At 28.9% G+C, this 19,453-nt stretch overlaps 1 protein-coding gene across 1 annotated transcript; it reads right to left on the reverse strand.

Annotated features, from left to right (window-relative positions):
• Positions 1–1,836: 1,836 nt before the first annotated feature.
• Positions 1,837–17,921, reverse strand: LOC106459569 (charged multivesicular body protein 4c-like). Its single transcript, XM_013919199.2, has 7 exons — positions 17,747–17,921; positions 14,432–14,627; positions 8,962–9,139; positions 7,906–8,020; positions 7,430–7,550; positions 5,283–5,394; positions 1,837–1,961 (listed from the first exon to the last, which is right to left on the reverse strand). The coding sequence occupies exons 2-6, from the start codon at positions 14,613–14,615 to the stop codon at positions 5,330–5,332; spliced, it is 663 nt and encodes a 220-aa protein (XP_013774653.1). The 5' UTR covers positions 14,616–14,627; positions 17,747–17,921; the 3' UTR covers positions 1,837–1,961; positions 5,283–5,329.
• Positions 17,922–19,453: the final 1,532 nt, after the last annotated feature.

Consider the following 19,453-nt stretch of genomic DNA (forward strand, 5'->3'; position numbering starts at 1 on the left):
GTGGGCTAGAGCATCAACATCTGCTCAATTTTATTTTATTTTCTTAATCATGTGAGGCTGGCAAAGTTGAGGTTAAACTGGATAGATAGTGTAGCCCCAGTGCAATTTGGGTCTTCCTTCTACCAGTAACTCTAAAAAAACAGGGCACATTACATGATGACCCATCTAATGATTTGTGCCCAGGTTTTGGATGTTTGTATTGTGGCTGCAATTTTTTTTCTCTCTCGACCAAACGAAATTTCAAATTTTTTGTGACTAATATGATAATTACTGTTCTCTCCTACAAGATCTATAATTATATCAGCATTCCTTTATTATCTGTATCTAAAATTCTGTAAATACCATAAAATCTACTATTCTATCTTGCACAGTAACAATGTTGTTTTCTTACATCCTTAACTAAATTATATGGAAGAAAACCATGTGAAAAGGAGCAAATCCATCAAAGGAAACATAAGGTACTAATACAGGAACTCAACCTTCTACCTTGTCTCTACATAAACACAGTTTAAAGAAAGATAGGGATTACCAATAACAAAAATTGATGGTATAAATTAAAATTTAATAATAAGCAAATACAATTACAATGTGTAAAAATTATCTTACCAAGAAATTTACAAAAAAGTTCTTTACTCTGAATCAACAAATAATACAAAACGGAGGACAAGAGATTATCGTGAAAACTCTATATGATATTATCAATTAATAATGAAAACGAGTAAAGAACTGGTAATAACCAGCATAAAGTACATATTGACATAAAATATGTATACACTTTGTAAATGTTGTTTACAACATAAGTGTGAAATAGGTAACTATCTTCAAAATAGGAAACATTGTTCACAATGATATTTCAGTACACAATTTCTATGTCTAGTTAGAGTATTTTATACAATGTTTTTCACACATATTTTCAGTCTTCTATTATTAGGAAGGCAGGGAAGATTAGTGCTCAATAAGTAGAAATTATTTCACATTTTTGGCAAATATTTTAAAGTTTTACTCTCAGACTTTTTAAATATTACATTTAATACACTGAGTTTCATTAAGGTGTAAAATACTGTAGTTTCCTGCAATTTAGGTAACAATAACATAATTCAAACATAGTTTCTTATCTACATTTTTATTTACAAAACAAAATTCAATTAGCATTTTTTCCATGAAAAAATTCACTCTTATAAATATTAGTTTCAGTAAAATGTTCTATGATGCTTAAGGAAATTATTTCTAAAGACATTATTTAATCACCTATATAAATGAATAGTAAAAATCAAAATATTTCTCATAAAGTCTAATCATAGCACTTTTTTTCATTATTTTAGTGAAGAAAAAGGTTTTGCCAATACTTTTTAATGCAACAAAATATTTTAACTTTTATCAAGAGTTTAATATTTAAATTAACTAAATTTTTTATATGATACTACACCTGACTATCAGGCAGAATAGTTTTGGTGTTTACTTAAAATCCAATAGAATTTTTCATTTTAAAGAAGTGTAAAAAATATAATAATATGCTCATTTTTTAAAGTTTTTCTTCTTTAAAAAACATAGTTACACAATGTAAAATATTAAATGAGATAAAAAGAATTTTTTTTAAATGGCACAACCTAATTATATATATATATATATATATATAACTTTTCTTGTTTTTCTATAGGTAAACAATTTCTTATTGAACTGACATTGGATGTAATGACAAGTTTCAATGAACTTTTTTTTTACTGGAGCAGAATTGACAGAGTCCAACCAATTACACATATATATATATATTTTACTCTTCTGTTTCTCTATAGGTGAACAATTTCTTGTTGAACTGACATTGAAAGTATTGACAAGTTTCAATGAACTTTTTTTTAATTGGAGTAGAGTCCAAATACATATAAAAAATAGTACAAACAAGCTTCAGCGGAATCAACATCAATGATATATCCAATTTTGTAGCAATGTTTCACATCTGAACTCTGAAAAATAGAAAACACAAATAATTTCATAGGTACATTTAGCCATACAAGTGATCTTTCTGTTGAAAACAATCTACTAAAATAATGTTTTATGAAATTATGTATAACATGCAATTTCTGTTGTAATCTTAAGGCATTATTTTGCTTTGTTGTAATTGAAATAATTTCTCATTATTTTTTGTATTTGTATGTTGCAAATGCATCCAATAAGCATGCTCATTCACTTTATTAGATTTGAAATGAACTTTGTCATTAAACGAAATGCTTCATAATAGACAATCTATACTCTGCCAAGTTTCAATTAGATTTTTAGTGTTACAAGTCCTAAGCCTTACCAGTAAGTCACCAGGAGGGTGAGATAAGGAGGGGGGAAGCTTGAAATTGACTAATTAAACATGGTAGAACTATCATTAATTTTGTTTTACGTTCTTGAGGAATAACTTGCTCTAATTTTTAGAATATGTAATTAAGCTTAAGATGGATTAGGTTACTGGATAATCTTTATGAATGCTTAATGTGTATGGTTGTAAGTGTTTTGGAATCTCTATAAATTTGATGACTGTACATTTGTTTTTCAGCCTGACATTAAAGAAGCAGACCTCTCTACACTCCAGAAATAAGAAAAATTTTAAGACACATTTATAAAATTAAAAAAATAAGACTCTTGCAATATATCCTCAAGAAATCAAAAAGTATATTAATAGATAAACTTGACAAGAAATTAGATAAACAACAGAAAAAATTATATATACATGTTCATGTAATAGTAATTTTAACATCAAAAATTAAACACTGTTAGAAATGAGTGAATTATTAGCTGAATAAACAAATCATAGCTCTTGTATCCTTGTTAAAAAAAACACACCACCCTCTCTCCTTTATAGTGGATAATTTAAAACCAAGTCAATAACAGGTAATTTAATGACATTTGTGCCATGATGCATGTGATTCAGTAGTCATACTGAAATGACTTGTTTTATACCTCAGCTTTATCCTAAGGTAAGTTTCCTAAAATTCTATATCTTATCCACCAACAAATTTATATAAGACTGGAACAAGGTCTTTTGAAAGGAACTACAGCATTTTTTATGTGCGAGTTTTCAACCAAGTATTTCACACTTATTTGGATTGATATGATAGTTAGATTGTTTGATAGTGATTCATAATATATTAAGGTTCATTTGCTAATGTTTAATTTACACTTTTCAACTTTAAGTTAGTAATCATGCCTGTTAATGAGGGAGTAAGGAAAATTTTAGATTAACACTAATTGCTCATCTAGGTAGCAGAAATGAGTTTAATAAGCTCTATATTGAAATGTAGTGTACTTTCTGTTTATACAACTGTATGTTTGCAAGAAAAGTAAAATCGTTTTTTTCTTTTTCAAAACTATAAAAATATACACAACCGTCAAATAAACATGTTTAAAAATGTCAAAGTGTGCATGTCATGACTTTTACAGAGTTATATTCAAAATTTAATGGAACATTTTATTTCCAATGTATGCCAATAAAGGCAGTATCATAACAGTGTATAATTCAAATGTTAATATAATACAAGTTTTGATGTCTTAACCCTATCACCCCGGGTACCCTTTACTGTGCATGACACAAGGTTTTAGTGTCTTGCATTCAAGATTACATTAAACTACTCTTTGATTATGTTATACCAATTAGAATAGCATAAAATCTTAACTAATAATCCATATTTCAATAGTATACAAGTTTTAAGTTCTTACTTCTACAAGGCAATATTTAACAAAATCCTGAATTTCCACTAGTGTGATCCATGTGACATTTTTTTCTAAGCATGTAATCATCTTTATTTTATCCACCACCCCTTGAAAAAGTACAAAAATAAACGTAAAATACTCTCTATAAAAATTGTTATTGCTCAAACAAACCATAATTTTTATAGCCTTCAATTTTGTTTGGTTAAAAAGCTATCAAATAGAAAATCAGACCTCTCCTGTCACATCCTCTCTTTCACAATTATTGATAGTTCTCTTTTACGTTTCATTATATATTACCTATAACCAATAGAAAGTCAAGGTTTTCATTTACTAAATGAAGTATTGTATAATGTTATATTCTGAACAGTTAGAAGTCAATTTCACTCACAGTACAAGATTCGTTCCCATGGAAAAGTTAACGACTAGCTTGGATGAATTTGCAACGGCTCTTGTCGCACAGTTAGAAAGCCAGGAACATTTTGAGAGTTAGGGGAATTTGTCTACTTTTTGCCTGTTATTAGTCTATATTCTTTGGTACAATCGAGTGCAAAGAGGTCATGTGGTCAGTCAAATTGACCGAGCCCATGTTGAGAGAGTTAAGCTAAAAAGGGAATATTGAAATAAATTCTCAATCTTCATTTCTATGTGTCTTATGATGTTACTCTGCTCTGAATTCTCTGTTTAAGATTTTTTTTCTTCACTTATATGGTAGTTTCAGAATGTCCATCAATTAGATACATCAAATATAAATACTAACCTTGTTGAGGAACAGATGTAGTTAGATGCTGTGTAATGTAACCTGAAATTTTGCTTAACCTAAACAATACACACTCCTTCTGGGTGATTTATTGCTACCTGTAATAGTTTGACACAAGAGATCAATAAAATTAAATAAAACCGTTAAAAGTTTGAGGCTGTTTAGAATAAATAATTTTAATTTTTTGTTACAATATGCAGTTATTCCAGTAAGAAAAAAAAAAGAGGTTAACTTAGATTTATTTCATATTTGTTGGTGGTTCTTATAAGGCCAGTCAAATGGACCAAGCACATACAGTGTTAGGGTAAAGAAAAAAATAACAGATAAAATATAGTTTAACTGGAAAAAATAAACTTTTGATATTCATTCAGAATATTCTTGAGATTACATAAATAAAATATGAAAACTTTAAAATGAAAAAAAAAGTTTTCATTCTTAATATGAAAATCACAGTCTGAGTCAGGCTGACTAAAGTAAATTCTGAGACAAATCTTTAGCAGAAATACTTTACTAAAACTTCTGATTTTTGTGTACAACATACTTGTAATGTTTACAAAAAGCTTACCAAATTTCATGAAGATATATCAAGTAAATCTGGAATTACAAAATTTATAGTAAACATTAAATCTCCAGTATGGTCTTGGTCCAATGGCCTAACCCTGTGCACTTAAGGTTAAGCCTATAAACAAAGGTAATTAAATAGACACACTTTCCGATAAATATCTATGTGGCAAAGAAGCTACTGAAATACTTAATCAACCTTTAAATTCATACCTAAAATTACAAGAAGAATTTAATGTTTAAAATATAAAGAATTTTTTTTATCACCTACTTGAGACTGGTTTAGTTGACCTATTTCTGTATATGTTGTAAAACAATTCAAGATGCCCAGGCTGCAAGTTCTTTTATATCTTCATCTTCATCTTCTTGAATTTTGGCTTTCCCTATAAGTTCAATAACAATAAAATATTGTTTTGAGCATCATTAGTGAAAATATAATAAAAACTAAAATATTGTGAATTAGACTTTTTGTAACCATAAAGCTGCCTGAAATTTAATTTAGCTTCAGAACCAAAATAAAAAAATTGATGATTTTAGAGATATCAAATTTCAGTATTTTACAAATTTCTGCACATAATTTTCCTTACCCTTTATGGTTATCATATGCAAGTCCACTTTGAGTTACTTAATTCAGTTACTCACTTCACTCTTACTTTAAAACACATGAGTGTGTGTCATTTCAAAGCACCTGTTGTATAATTTGTTTTATTGCATTCCAAAAAAAAGTTTTTCCTAAGCCTAATTTCGTTTTTTATATAAAAACTACAATTTTCATAGATTTAATCTTCCTTCTTGGATGCATATTGCTGGTAAAATAAACCATGAAAATCGAGACAGTCAAAGAAACATTAACCCGTAAAGACAGCAATAAGGACACAACATTATATACTTTTTTTTTATCAGTATCTATTTGAATAAAGATGTCTACAACATTTAAGCTTTAGTGTTAAAACAATGCACCATACATCAGCTACAGGATCTAAAATTAAACAATAAAAACCAATAGTATAATTATGAGGTATACATTAGAGCAGATGTCAATGAAGCTCCATTCTTTATAGCTGTATGAAATGGAACAACAGATACAGCAACTAAGGAACAAATGCCCATCATTTCTTGGTCTATCAAGAGAGAGAGGAAAAAAAAGTTTTGAGAAATAGTCCTAAGATTTCAGAAACTAGAGACTACAAATCGGCAGAGAATTGGCAATACAACCAAAGAAACTCTTAAATAGTACTTTCTTGATTTATTAAAAACATGCAGTCAGACATGCGAGTTGTGAAGCCATAAGTGGACATACAAATGAAGCAAAAGTTTTCACATGGAAAGCAAAATGGTATATTCTTGATTTTCTGACCAAAGCTGTGCTGATGAGCCTTGAATAGGCAAAACTGCAGTCCACAGCAGAGGATACAGCAATCAAGAAATGCATTAAGTCTCTAAGTCACAGATTCTCTTTTCAATTTCACCTCTGGCAAAAAAATATAGGAAATCTTTAATATATATATATATATATATAATCCAACAGACTTGTCTCTACAATGTTCCAACCAAACATTTGTGCCTTGTTGTTGCAGATACTGTAGAAAAAAAATATTCTAAAACACAGTGGCATTATTAAAAATGTGACAATCTCTTTTTGATATCAATGGACCAAGCAACACAATACAAAAATTAAGTTTGATGATATATTCTCTTCTGCACTACATGATACAAAAATTAAGTTTGATGATATATTCTCTTCTGCACTACATGATACAAAAGTTACGTTTGATAATATGCTCTCTTCAGCACTACATCATACAAAAGTTAAGTTTGATGATATGCTCTCTTCAGCACTACATCATACAAAAGTTAAGTTTGATGATATGCTCTCTTCAGCACTACATGATACAAAAGTTAAGTTTGATGATATGCTCTCTTCAGCACTACATCATACAAAAGTTAAGTTTGATGATATGCTCTCTTCAGCACTACATGATACAAAAGTTAAGTTTGATGATATGCTCTCTTCAGCACTACAAATGAGAGAAGGTTGAACGTGCAGTTTGACACAGAAACTAGGTCTGTTGGTATCCTAAGCTGTACTACTACAAATAATAGCTTAGGAAAAGAAGCATGATACATTAATCAATTTTTCTGATATGCTACTTACAGTATTATAAATGATAAATCACTGTAAAAGCAGCTTGGAACAGCAGTAAATCTGATGATGTTATCTAAGGTACTGGAAACTGGAATAACAGTATACCACTACACAATTCACTAATCAAAAAAACTAAATTTTGTTTTACACAGTTTTAAAGAGTCTGTGTTGTTTATTATTCTGGTGCTACTAACTGAACATTTATTAGAAAATAAATCTTGCATGAAACACAAGTGACATACAGTAACATGATTATAACAGGTATTCCTTACTTGATGTACTAGGTTCAGTTTGTGGCGGGCTAGGTAGGTTCTCAGTTTCAGGTCCTACATCTAACAACTGTTTATCTAATTCTTCTTGTTCCAGTTCTTCTAATTCTTTAGACAATTCATCCTTGAAAAAGTTTTAAGAAAGATTTTCTTTCAATTAGGAGATTGGGATGCATAATAATTAAATGCTACAAAAAAAGTGTTCCAAAAATATTCAATACAGCCCATATTCTTCATAAATTAAATAGTTTCAGAATACAAAATTAATATGGTGTTCTACATACCAAACATATATAGTTTAAAAACACTATGCTTCCTACATTAAATATTCATGACATAAAACTATAACACACAGAATATTTTAATTATTAAAAAAAATACCTGAACTTTTCAATTAATTAATTAATTATATAATTCAGATTTTTTGTACATATGCTTGACATTTCTGAGATGTGTCACTCTTGGAATAATTAATGTACCTCATCAATATCATGGCCAAATCCTACAGGATTAGAAATAGCTTCAGATATCTCATTTGCAATTTCTTGTTGTTCCTGAACTTCATCCATAAGGTCATGAACTTTGTCTACATCCCTAAGTAGCAAAACAATGTACTTCAAAATACAGAAGAATAAGCCAAAGATTAATGTGTATGTTATAAGTAGACTGTCTTACAAATAAGCCTACAGTTGCATAAAAGTAATGTTCATAGGACAAAAGTTTCATACTTAGTGTATACATAATTACAAAAAAGCAAACATCTATTTTTAATTAAGTAACTTCATAATTATAGTGTATACATCATTACAAAAACCAAAATCTGTATATCTTTTACATGAATGTAACCCTCACAGTTATACACTCAATACAACTGAATGACATCTGTTTAACTACACATAAGTCCAGTTAAACATACATAAGAATGAGTTTGAAAATAGTTTCAAAAAAAGTGAACAAAGAAATTATATATCTTTAAAGTCCCAACACATGTAAATAAACATTGATATAGCAATAAATGAAGCCATAATATACTTAAATTAATGTACACATATAATTCAAAAGCTACAGTCATTGACTATACTAAACAGGGATCTGCTCATTACTGTATATGTTTTAAGAACCTTTTTAATTCTGTTCACAATCAGTTTCTGTGTAAATCAGTCAACATTAATACATTTAAATTATCAATGTATGTGTGTATGTATATATACATATGCATGTTCACCTACATTTCCTAAACTGGTACAAATCAAAACGATCAAAATAAACTTCTAAAGAAAAAGTTTTTACACAAACATTTTCTATTTTTTTCAAAAGAACAGACAAACAAAACTGAATACTATATGAAAATGAGACTATAAATTACACCAAATAATTATTGACTTAAAACTTGTAAAGACAAAATATTTATAATACACATAAATTAATCTAAATAATTACAATCCAATATTCATTGATAGACAAAGACTGTTTTGACTGATTGGAAAAAAAAAAAAAACTTAATATTTAGAGAAAATTATGATTATTTAACTTACATATCTTCATGAGCACCTTTCAGAGCTTTTGCTGCATGTCCCATTATTTTTAAAACTTCAGTATTAGTGCTTGCATTTTCAAGGGCTTCTCTTTGGAACTCTATTGTAGTCAGAGTTCCATCAATCTGCTGTAACTGTTTCTCAAACCTTTTCTTCCTTTTCAGAGCTTGAAGAGCAACTACATGTGAAAATATGTATTCTTACATACACAGCTTAAACCCCACTGAAATATTCATCACTTATTTGGGAAGTTGTGTACGAATATAAAAACATGTAACAGTGCTTCTTACGTTCAGAAAGATACACAAAACACCCGAGATAGATGCACTAATTCATTTAAAGCACTTTTTATATATTATTTTAAAGCTAACTAGAAATTGAAACTTCTTTTTCTATGGTCTATACAATACAAACTTTCAGGCCTGTTAGTTTCTTAAGTTACACAAGTACTGTTCATTAAACAAAAAAACACTCACTCAAAATCGCTCGCATTATTGCAGCCGCAAAAACCCCCATAGTTGACAATCGTACACACTTTATATTTTGTCTTATTTTTAAAAGTTTGAACAACAAACTTCTCTCGATCAATACATTAACTTCTAAACATTACTTGGATGTTTTAATGTAGAAATATTTATCTGATTAATACAAAAGTTCCTTCTGACAGTTATGAATATTGCTGAAAGCTCAAACTCATATTGCATCTAATTTCTTTGTATTGTGCTCTTCAAAAGTTCTGTAATTATTTCAAATTAATTCTGACCAACTTTTAGTTATCACTGTTTACAAATAAATAAAGTATTACTTTATTAATAGCTTCTCTTTCAGCCAAATTAACAATATAATTTTCTTATACTTCTTGATTTTCATGGTTTACTATTTGTACATTTTCTAAATACCCTTTCTGGATGATATACTCTATAATGAGCTGTTGTATTTTTTCTAATATTTTCTAAAACAGCTTCTAAAGTCGTTTTAAACATACAGTTCATAATGATAATATAAAAAGAAAACTAACGAGACATATTTCATAACAATCTGACATTCACTTACTTGATACCAGTAGATCTTAAGATCTCAAAATTTACAACCTGATTTAAATATGCAAATATTTACATGCAGAAGCATATCAAGCTTGCACATTTTTTTAAATTTTCAATGTAAAACCAAAACCTGTGGTTAAAGATATTATAGCTTGTTACAAAATAGTTTATTATTTATACATTGTTTCCAGCAATATTCATAAATGTTGAAAGGAACTTCTCCATATAAAAAAATTGAGTTTTTGAAATAAGGTGTAATATTTTCACCATAAAATATCCTGTAGTAATATTATCTATTCAAGGAAAAGATAAAAAAAAATGCTAAACTATAAATAGCAATTTTAATTCTTAAACTTAATAAAATTTTGTACTTTTCTTTCAGAATCTGCATTACAAATATGTCTTAACAATTTATTGTGAACATCAGCTTGAAACTTTACATATAGTATCCATTTTTAACAATTCCAACATTGTTATTATTTCAAGTAAGATATTTTAAGACTTCCACAATACTCTTTGTTAACTCCATCAATCAAGAAGGATTTTTTTGGGTTCAAAAACACATTGAAGTATGTGTTAACTGCATATATATATATATATATATATCGTACAAAATAATTTTCAATAAAATCAAGTTAACTGGGCTTAATGAAAACTATCAGATTAAACCTGGAAAACCATCACATGTATCAGTAATTTTTCATTTTTGTATGAGATTTATTTTCCTTACTGTTGGGCCTTTTAATCAATATAAATCAGAGCAAGGTTAAGTTTCAATGTGCTTTATGCAATGTATAATGACTCAGGTTTACATGACAGAACCCAAATAAGAAAAAAAATTACAATTTGTTTTACAAGTATCAGTGTCTTCCATAAGTGTAATACTATTGTGAACAATATGCTTTTCCATTTTTAGAAATTAAAATGCAAATCCTCTCAAGCCACTTGAAGTCAATATTAAATGTGTTAGAGGTCCCACAAGACAAACTTGTTTTTCATGTATACAAGTCTTAAATATTTACACACCACCTTAGATAGGTGAGCTCATATTACCAGGCTGTGCCTTGAAATACCAACTTACAAACCATTACAATATTAAAACAATTTTTAAAGTTAGACATTATACATTTACATAATGCTCATAACATATTTACTTTCATGAAAATATTATAACATCATATTTCACTGATGAATAAGTAAGACTATTATCGAATATTTTCATATTACAAATCTACAGATTGACTAAAATAGAATGTTGATGCTTGTCCATTCTTTTATGTGATTTTTGCTTCCAGTGGTTCAGTTGCTGAAAACCAGACCTATGTCTATATTGGTTAAAACATGTGTGCTTATTAAAGTTGAGAGATATATATAATTTTTATTCATAAAGCTAACTTGTTTATATTATTTTACTCCTGCTATCATTTGACGTGTCAACACCAAACACTCCTCCTTATTAATTAAATAATGATCAACAATGTACAAACATGTCTTTAGAAATTTCAACATTCTATTAGGAACATTTTTAGAAAAATAATTTAATATTAGTTTATGTGTATCAAAACTAGTACATGTGTGAAAATATTTCTCAATACTAATTAATACTAAATAATTTACACATGATGTAAAGTATACTTGTGGCTGTAACCATGTGTTTGTTTAGGAGACACGTTTCTTGCAGCCAGGAATGTAGTAAATTTCTGGATTCATTGCTAGTTAACCACTGTATAAACAAAAATATTAAGAAAGTTAGCTATTGAACAGGTGAGTGTATGTGTGTGTATGATGAATTTCACCCCTCTACAACTTGTATATAACCTACCTTTATTTAGCAACATTCAAGTAACATTTTTCTGCATTTCCATGCAACTTCTACATGTAGTTAATCACATTCTTTTTAAATGGATGTTGAAAGGTCATAAACACACACTAATATTTTCACTGAGGTAAAGCTGTATATGCCAATGGCTAGAAATTTGTATCCCTTTGGTCTTCTGTCTGAAACCACTGGCAAGGGGCAAGACCATCTCAGTGGGTGTTTCAGATACTCGTACAAATTGATATGAATTAGGGGGTTTTCATCCCTATAAATGATGTTTAGAATGATCCATGATCTGTGCAACAGTAGGTTCTGGCATATTTCTTCTAACATTTTGTCTGAATTTATAGTAGTGTATTAGAATCTGCAGATATTTTAAAGAGAGGCTCCTTTTGACCACATCAACCAATCAGTCACAACAGAAAACGATGAGATGCAAGTCCAGTAAGTAATATATATATCTGGCAACACAGTAATTGTGAATAAAGATTGTTTTTGTTGTGTGTGTGTGTGTGTGTGTGTTTTTCCTTTCTTTCTCAGGTAGAAATCATTCTCTGCAAGACATTTTCTAAATCTACATTTTTCAGGTAATTTGAAATTTTTCTTATTGATATTAATGAACCTGAAATCACAGGTGTAATGCTCCAATTATAAACCAGTGGCTTCAATAGCTTTTTCATTATCTATATGTCTTTTGGGAGTTGAATTCAAATATTTAACTTCTATTTGTTTGAACAAAATGAATGGAATCTGATAATTTTGCAGGAATAAACACTATTCATCATTTAAATATGACTATACATAACGCCATGACCTTTCAGCTTGAATTTGATAGCTGTCAAATTGAAGATGCCCCCGAACCATAAAATTAATACTTTGTCACATTTTCTACAATTAATTACATCAATTATTCATTTATTTACAACATTTTAGACAACAAAAAGTTGATTTATGTGTGAGTTTGCTAATTTCATTATAATTCAATTCATAGAGCTTCAAATATATTATTCACTGATTTTAAAAGCAGTAAGCTTGTGTTATGAATTGTTTGCATGTATATGTGAAACACCTGAACATTGATATTAAATATTCTTCAGTGCTATAAATATAGATTCCAAATAGATCTCATTCAAAGATGATAATAACATATGTAGCTCACCAGAAAAAACTATCATTTCAAATTGTATTGAGTTTGTTTTGCAACTGTAAGTCTACTGTTTTCATAAAAATAACTGGTAGTTTTTTACCAACATATTACTTGGTTACTAGTTAATAATTTAAAACTCTATCAGGTTTAAATCATATAAATTGTAGCATTGGTTTTCATGAAAAAAAACACTTAATTTCTTAATATTTAAATTCTTATATTTGGAAACAGATTTGAATAAAAAAGTAAACATTGAGCAGTGAGGTTTAGACTACTATCAAATATTAAACTTTTAATTAAAGAAAGTAACTATTATAAGTTAAGTCCCAACTTTAAATAATAACACAACTTTGCTGTAAATAAGTCTGTTTTGAATAACTTGTATAATTTTGCATGCAAAAAATATTGTTACAGCTGTTGCACTATCCTATTCCTTTTCTTTTAAAATTAATTTCATCCTTTTACTCTGTATTTTAATACCACTTATTATTCATACTATTATTCATAATTAAACTTTGATTTCCATTAAATGAATCTGTTGCTGAAACTATAGTATGTACGGAAACATTTTTTTTTACATTACATTCACTATTTTGGAAGCCATAATCATACATGGTATGATATGTACACAATGAAATCTAGATAACTTATAGTTCTAGAAAAGTTATTTTTATTATCATCTTGACCTGGCCTAACTATTTAATTATGATCATTTGAAGATATATTATTAAATAAAACATTGTTTGTTTGCAACTGAGCCACAATAATATTTAAAGTTCAACAATAACAAATCATGTTAAAATAGCTGATCAAATACATTAAACCTAACTATTAGGCATATTCATACTTCTAACAATTAAAGTTCACTCTTGAAAAAACATAATAAATTTACAGTTTTACTTCATGAAAAAAGCTATCAGATGTGATGCCAAATTAGCAAGTCACTTCCTGTACTTTTTATCAAGTTTGAAACTTACTATAAGACAGTAATAAAATTTTACTGTAAACTTATCAAAGACAAGTTATAGAAAACAAAGATAAATGTAAAATCATTGTTGAATAAAAATGAAGTTAAACTTGCTTTCATAACCACGAAAAATATTCTTGAAAATTTCTGATTTGGTGAGAAACAAATACCTACCAGAAGGTTGTACCTGGCAAGTGTTTTTATTTTAAGAAATTACACTGGAGCCATTATAAACAAATTACCCTAACCTTTAGAAGCTAACAGAATAAAATACTTTGTTTCTATAAATAAACAACACAATAGTTATACAAATATGTACAAACATTGTCTTAAAAACACTTCTAAACTTAGTTTTAATAGTTAATACCAATTTCTTTTTTGAAGTAAATGTATTAAATCTAGGCTAGTCATAGATGAAATAATCAAAATATAAAGTGGTTAAGAACTGAGAAAAGGGAATTAAACCCTATTACATGCTACACCATCATATTTACCTCTCTTATTTTTTGTTCCATTTTTTTTTGCTATATTAAGTTCTTGTTCCACTTTCTTCTCCAAATAATCCTGTTTTTTTATTAGCATCTCTTCAACTTCTCTTAATTTCTGTACTGCTTCAGCAGGAGTTGGAGTTTTCTGGTCTGATTTGCCGCCTCCAAATATTCTTGAAAAAAAGCTCATCTTGACCTAAAACTACATAAATTTTGTTGATCTTTTTATTGCTTTTAAAGACAATATATTTAAAGTATTGTTACTTATGGGTCATTACTGTAAATGGATAACTTACAATAAACTCCATAAACTGTCTCTCATCTGAGGTCGTACTCTTGAAAGAGCTTAGAAGTTTATGATTATATATACATATAATTATGAAGAAAAACCTATTATTTTTATAGATTTTACTTAAAAAGCATTGTTTTAAGCCATTGAACTTTTACAACTAATGTACAGAAAAAAAACAAAAAACAAGAAGTTTGCAAAGAGGTTTCCAATGTTCACATATTAATAAACTCCACAATAAATTCCTGAAAAATAAAAACATTACTGATATGTTGGTGAAATGTAATTTTGATCAATTCTATTTATGTCACCACACACATCAGAATTAGTGTAAAGATTTTTTAACACTACATTTATTTTAACAGTTTAACAATATATTCTACCAATTATTATTTTTCTTGAATTAACCTGCTCATTATTCAGAAGGAATGGCAAACTAGAAAGCTAGTCTTCTGATCCCAGAGCAGGTCAAGTAACCAATGCACCAACAGAAGAGTACATTAGCAAAAATAAATAAATTTTAAGAATAAAGAAGTTTGTATAAAAATAACTTAACCACACTATCTATTATATCCAGTACTGACGAGGCCTACTGCCCAATACCATGACTTTTCAGACCAGCTGGGATATGAAAGACATTGTAGTGTCTGAGACATTTACATTAGCAAACTGCAACAACTGTTATGGTGTGAACTAGATAAAGTTGGTGAAATTTTTTTGAAAATGAACTCAAAAAGGCATGTTTTTTTATTTTATTTTTGATAGCCTATACTTATATATTAGTGAAGCAAAATTTATTTTATTATACTTCTACACAAATATGACAAGAAATGGTTTATCTGTATTAACTGAGGCAAGTATTTTTTGAAACATGTAGGGGTGCACGAGTTATCTGAGGCACACTGCCATCTCTGAACCAAACCCTTAACAGTAAGGTAGTATTTTTTCTGAGTTCAGGAGACCAAATTTTCCAAGTGAGGTCTAGATAATGACTTAAAATTTCCTTATCCCAATTCTGATGTGGTGTGACATAAATTGATTAAAAATTACTGTCTTACGCAAAAGGGATTAAGGGGATAGGTTAAGGTAACTAACTCTTCTCTTAAAAAAAAGGGGGGAGGGCAATTTGGAGTTTATCACAATTATCTAGGATATCCATATGATAAAAGCCTCTGATCTCTTTGAGCTAAGTTCTGAAGATAACAAGAGGAAACAAGCTTAAGATTTGAAAAAGATAAGCTAGTCGCTGGTTAAGAAAACATTATATTTTGTAAATAGGGTAATTAGATTATATAATGAGCAGCTGTTCACAACAGTAGAAGCCAACAACTTACAAAGGTTCAACAAGGGAATTTTTGATTTACTGAAAAGTAAAGGATAATTTTAATTTTTGGTTTTCTTTTTCTTGGTGCTGGATGTGCAGGGACAGACCCAAGTTATCCCTTCCTGTCTGTATGTTATCTACTGGGATAAAATTTGATATATCACAAATTTAGCAAATTATAATTTTCTAAAAGAAGGTACTTTTGACGGTTTTCAGGTTCTTTTGATGGTCTATTTTCTTAATTAATTAGGCTTATTTTATATCTATTTGATTAAAATTTGATACATCACAAATTAGGCAAATGATAATTTTTTTCAAAGAAGATACTTTTGACAATTTTCAGGTTCTCTTGATGGTCTATTTTCTTAATTAATTAGGCTTATTTTAATTAGCAACAGCTTAGATATTTTAGCAGGGTAGAATAGTTTTTGTATATAGTTCTTTTCCTACAAATTATTTATTTATTTAATCATATATATTAAACTTCCATATGAGCTTAAAATAAACCTGAAATGTTTCAACAAATTTGTATTTTCGATTACTCCAACTACCAGCTCTACTATATACATGACCATTGTGGAACATAATCAGTTGCAACTAGGTAAAACTACACACTAATCAAACTTCATCTACTATAACCTAATCTAACATAATATGACCAAATGTGACATAACATAAATATGTATAAAATAAAGTACACCTATCTCTACTGATCCAGGTTCTTTGTGCAACCAAGCAAACATAGAAAACTATGCAAATCATGTAAGAAAAAAGTTCAATTTCATCTCATAAAAAAAAAAGATTCCAAATGCAAGCTCTGGGAGTTTAAAACTATTGTCTTGGAATATTACAACACCAAGATCTATTATGTAGTGTGAAATGTGAATATGTATGAACACAAAGCAATCAAAGCATATATATATACACACAATGTATTCCTGTCACATATATAGCTCTAACTGTTAAGTACTAATAGTTGCACAACTGTCATGTCCAAATATGGAAGGTAGTGACTATAGACATGACATATGCTTTCATGATGTGATAATACTAAGAACCTGCAAGTGAAAGTAAAGAATGTATAACAATATGGCAACCATAATGTACCTTCTATATAAATTATAATCCAGTGCTAACGAGGTGTTTTGTCCAATATCAGGTCTCAGTAATATACTATCAGTATCACAAAATGAGAAGATTACATTATAATTTATATATATATACCTATTTTTAGTACAAAGGTCATCAATGATATAAAAATTACTTACCTAAATTTTAGAACTTAGTGTTTATAGTCAGTTACTTATACACCTGTAAATACAACTTTACAAGTTTAACAGTCGCATGACTCGTACGTAGTTGTATCATCATGACATAAGTGTATGACTAATACTATAGTAATAGTATAGTGTAATAGTAATACTGATATTAATAGCCTTTACTGTCATTGTCAGTAATGTTATGCACAAATTTATAAACATAGAAAACAAGCTAAACTGTTGTACCTCAAATCTTATATGTTAAAAAAAAGATCCCAATCTACAAATTTTTAATGAGCAATAAATGCAAGTTGCATCACTGATAGGTCTAACCTAGGCTTAAGTGACTAAAGCCTTTTAGTTTTAATTTGAAGTGAAGGAGTGCTAGACTTTTTAAGTTTTACGCTTTCAACTGTGTCATTAGTTAATATATATATATATATAATTACCCCTTTACAAGATTTTCTCTTGAGAAGTGAATGGTATTTTGATAGCCTCAATCTAACTTCAAAGACTTTGCAATAAATTTTCACTAAAAATTAAATCTAGAAATTGTTATTTAATGTAACTCCGAAGTTAACAACACTAACTCCACGCCTCATAAGACATTTGTGCACATGCGCTTACATCACTGGATTTGAAAATCTCATAAAAAAAACACAAATAATTATTAAAAACACGGTAATACCAAAAAAACGCCTCTAATTATGAACGTTTCGGAATTGCTCCAAATTCCATCATCAGCATTGAAACCTCAAAAAGTTAGTTACCAATATTCTAACTACAAAAAACAACATTATCTGTTAAACGAGTAATTATTTAAGCAATAAAAAGTTTAGAAAGAAAGAATTTATACGGTGACAATATAATAGAACGTACGATAAACGTGCGACCAGATGTGTAATAATATTGTTAAAAGAAAACATTTTAAATACAAGTATAAACACTGCATTTTTAAAATAACACTAATAATGATGATAATCATCAAATAAAAACATTGGAAATCTGGATCTGATCACATTAATTACAAAAAAGGGAAGAGGTGATTTTATCATTCAGTGTCAGGTGATCAATGAAAATGGAAAGGCTTTCTTTAATAAAGAATTCGTAATCTGTGGTCCCGGAGACGAGAATTTAAAGGTTTTAAAGTATAGGGTGGTTGTTATTCTCAGATACAAAACTCAGTTGGATTAGTTAGCTTATACCTGCTTTTAGCGTAAATTCCCATGTGCTCGTGTGCGCGTATTTGTGCATTTGTATATAACCCATGAGCGCATAGGGATGGGCAGAGTGCCTTTGGTTTTTAACAACTTTTTAATTCTAAATACTGACATACTAAACGAAGCTTTATTTGTCGGTAATATGTCTTGATTATTTTTTGAATTTGATATTTGAGTTTAAAACTTTGTTTGTCTATGAAAGAAGTGATAACAACTAGTGGATACTTCGAGACAGTGTGTGGCTTCTTAGTAGGTTCTATTTTATTTGTTAATTAACAATGTTCGTGTGATAAGGTGTAAAAAATTATAAGGTGGCCATTTCTTTGTATTACATTATGAATTACATTAGAACAGACTAGAGTTGCCAGGAAAAGTCAAGATCCTTTGAGAATCTCATGACGTGTTAACAGGGTCACGCTATCGTAACAATACGTTTTGTTTAGAAGATTTAGAACAAGGTTACGTTTGAAGCAGTTTGGCGTGAAACTGTCGAATACTTTTTCCTTTGCTAAAAAAATATCTAAGTTTTCCAATGCAAACCAAGTGGTCACGGCCAACTTTGGTACTCAGTCCTTATTCACTAACATCCCACTTGAGGTAACAATTAAAATAATTATTTAACTGTTATTTCCAACCAAAGATTCCTTGCACCATAACTTTAACTCGAAGACAAGATAACAAAAACATAGAACAAAATATCAATATTGTTACATCTCTGGTCGTTAGTTAGTTTTCCGTAAAAATTCTTTCCGAAGAAACTTTAGCGATACAAGTCCTTTCTTAAATAAAACTGGTTTATTTTTTCTGAATACAACTTCGCAATACACTTAATTTCCACAGTCACGCTATAACAAACGCTATAATTCACAACTAACGACTCACGTGCTCGACTCAATCGTCAATCTCTGTCTGCAGTTCAATTACCTTACATTGTTG

The sequence above is a fragment of the Limulus polyphemus genome, unplaced genomic scaffold (genome assembly GCF_000517525.1).
Source record: "Limulus polyphemus unplaced genomic scaffold, Limulus_polyphemus-2.1.2 Scaffold28, whole genome shotgun sequence".
NCBI lineage: Eukaryota > Metazoa > Arthropoda > Merostomata > Xiphosura > Limulidae > Limulus > Limulus polyphemus.

Excerpts from the sequence above, each read along its gene's own strand:
- LOC106459569 (XM_013919199.2), bottom strand. The coding sequence starts at position 14,615 with ATGAGCTTTTTTTCAAGAATATTTGGAGGCGGCAAATCAGACCAGAAA. Across the intron at positions 7,551-7,905 it reads TTGGCCATGATATTGATGAG|GATGAATTGTCTAAAGAATT; the intron begins GTACATTAATTA and ends AACTTTTTCAAG. Across the intron at positions 5,395-7,429 it reads AACTGAACCTAGTACATCAA|GGAAAGCCAAAATTCAAGAA; the intron begins GTAAGGAATACC and ends TTGAACTTATAG.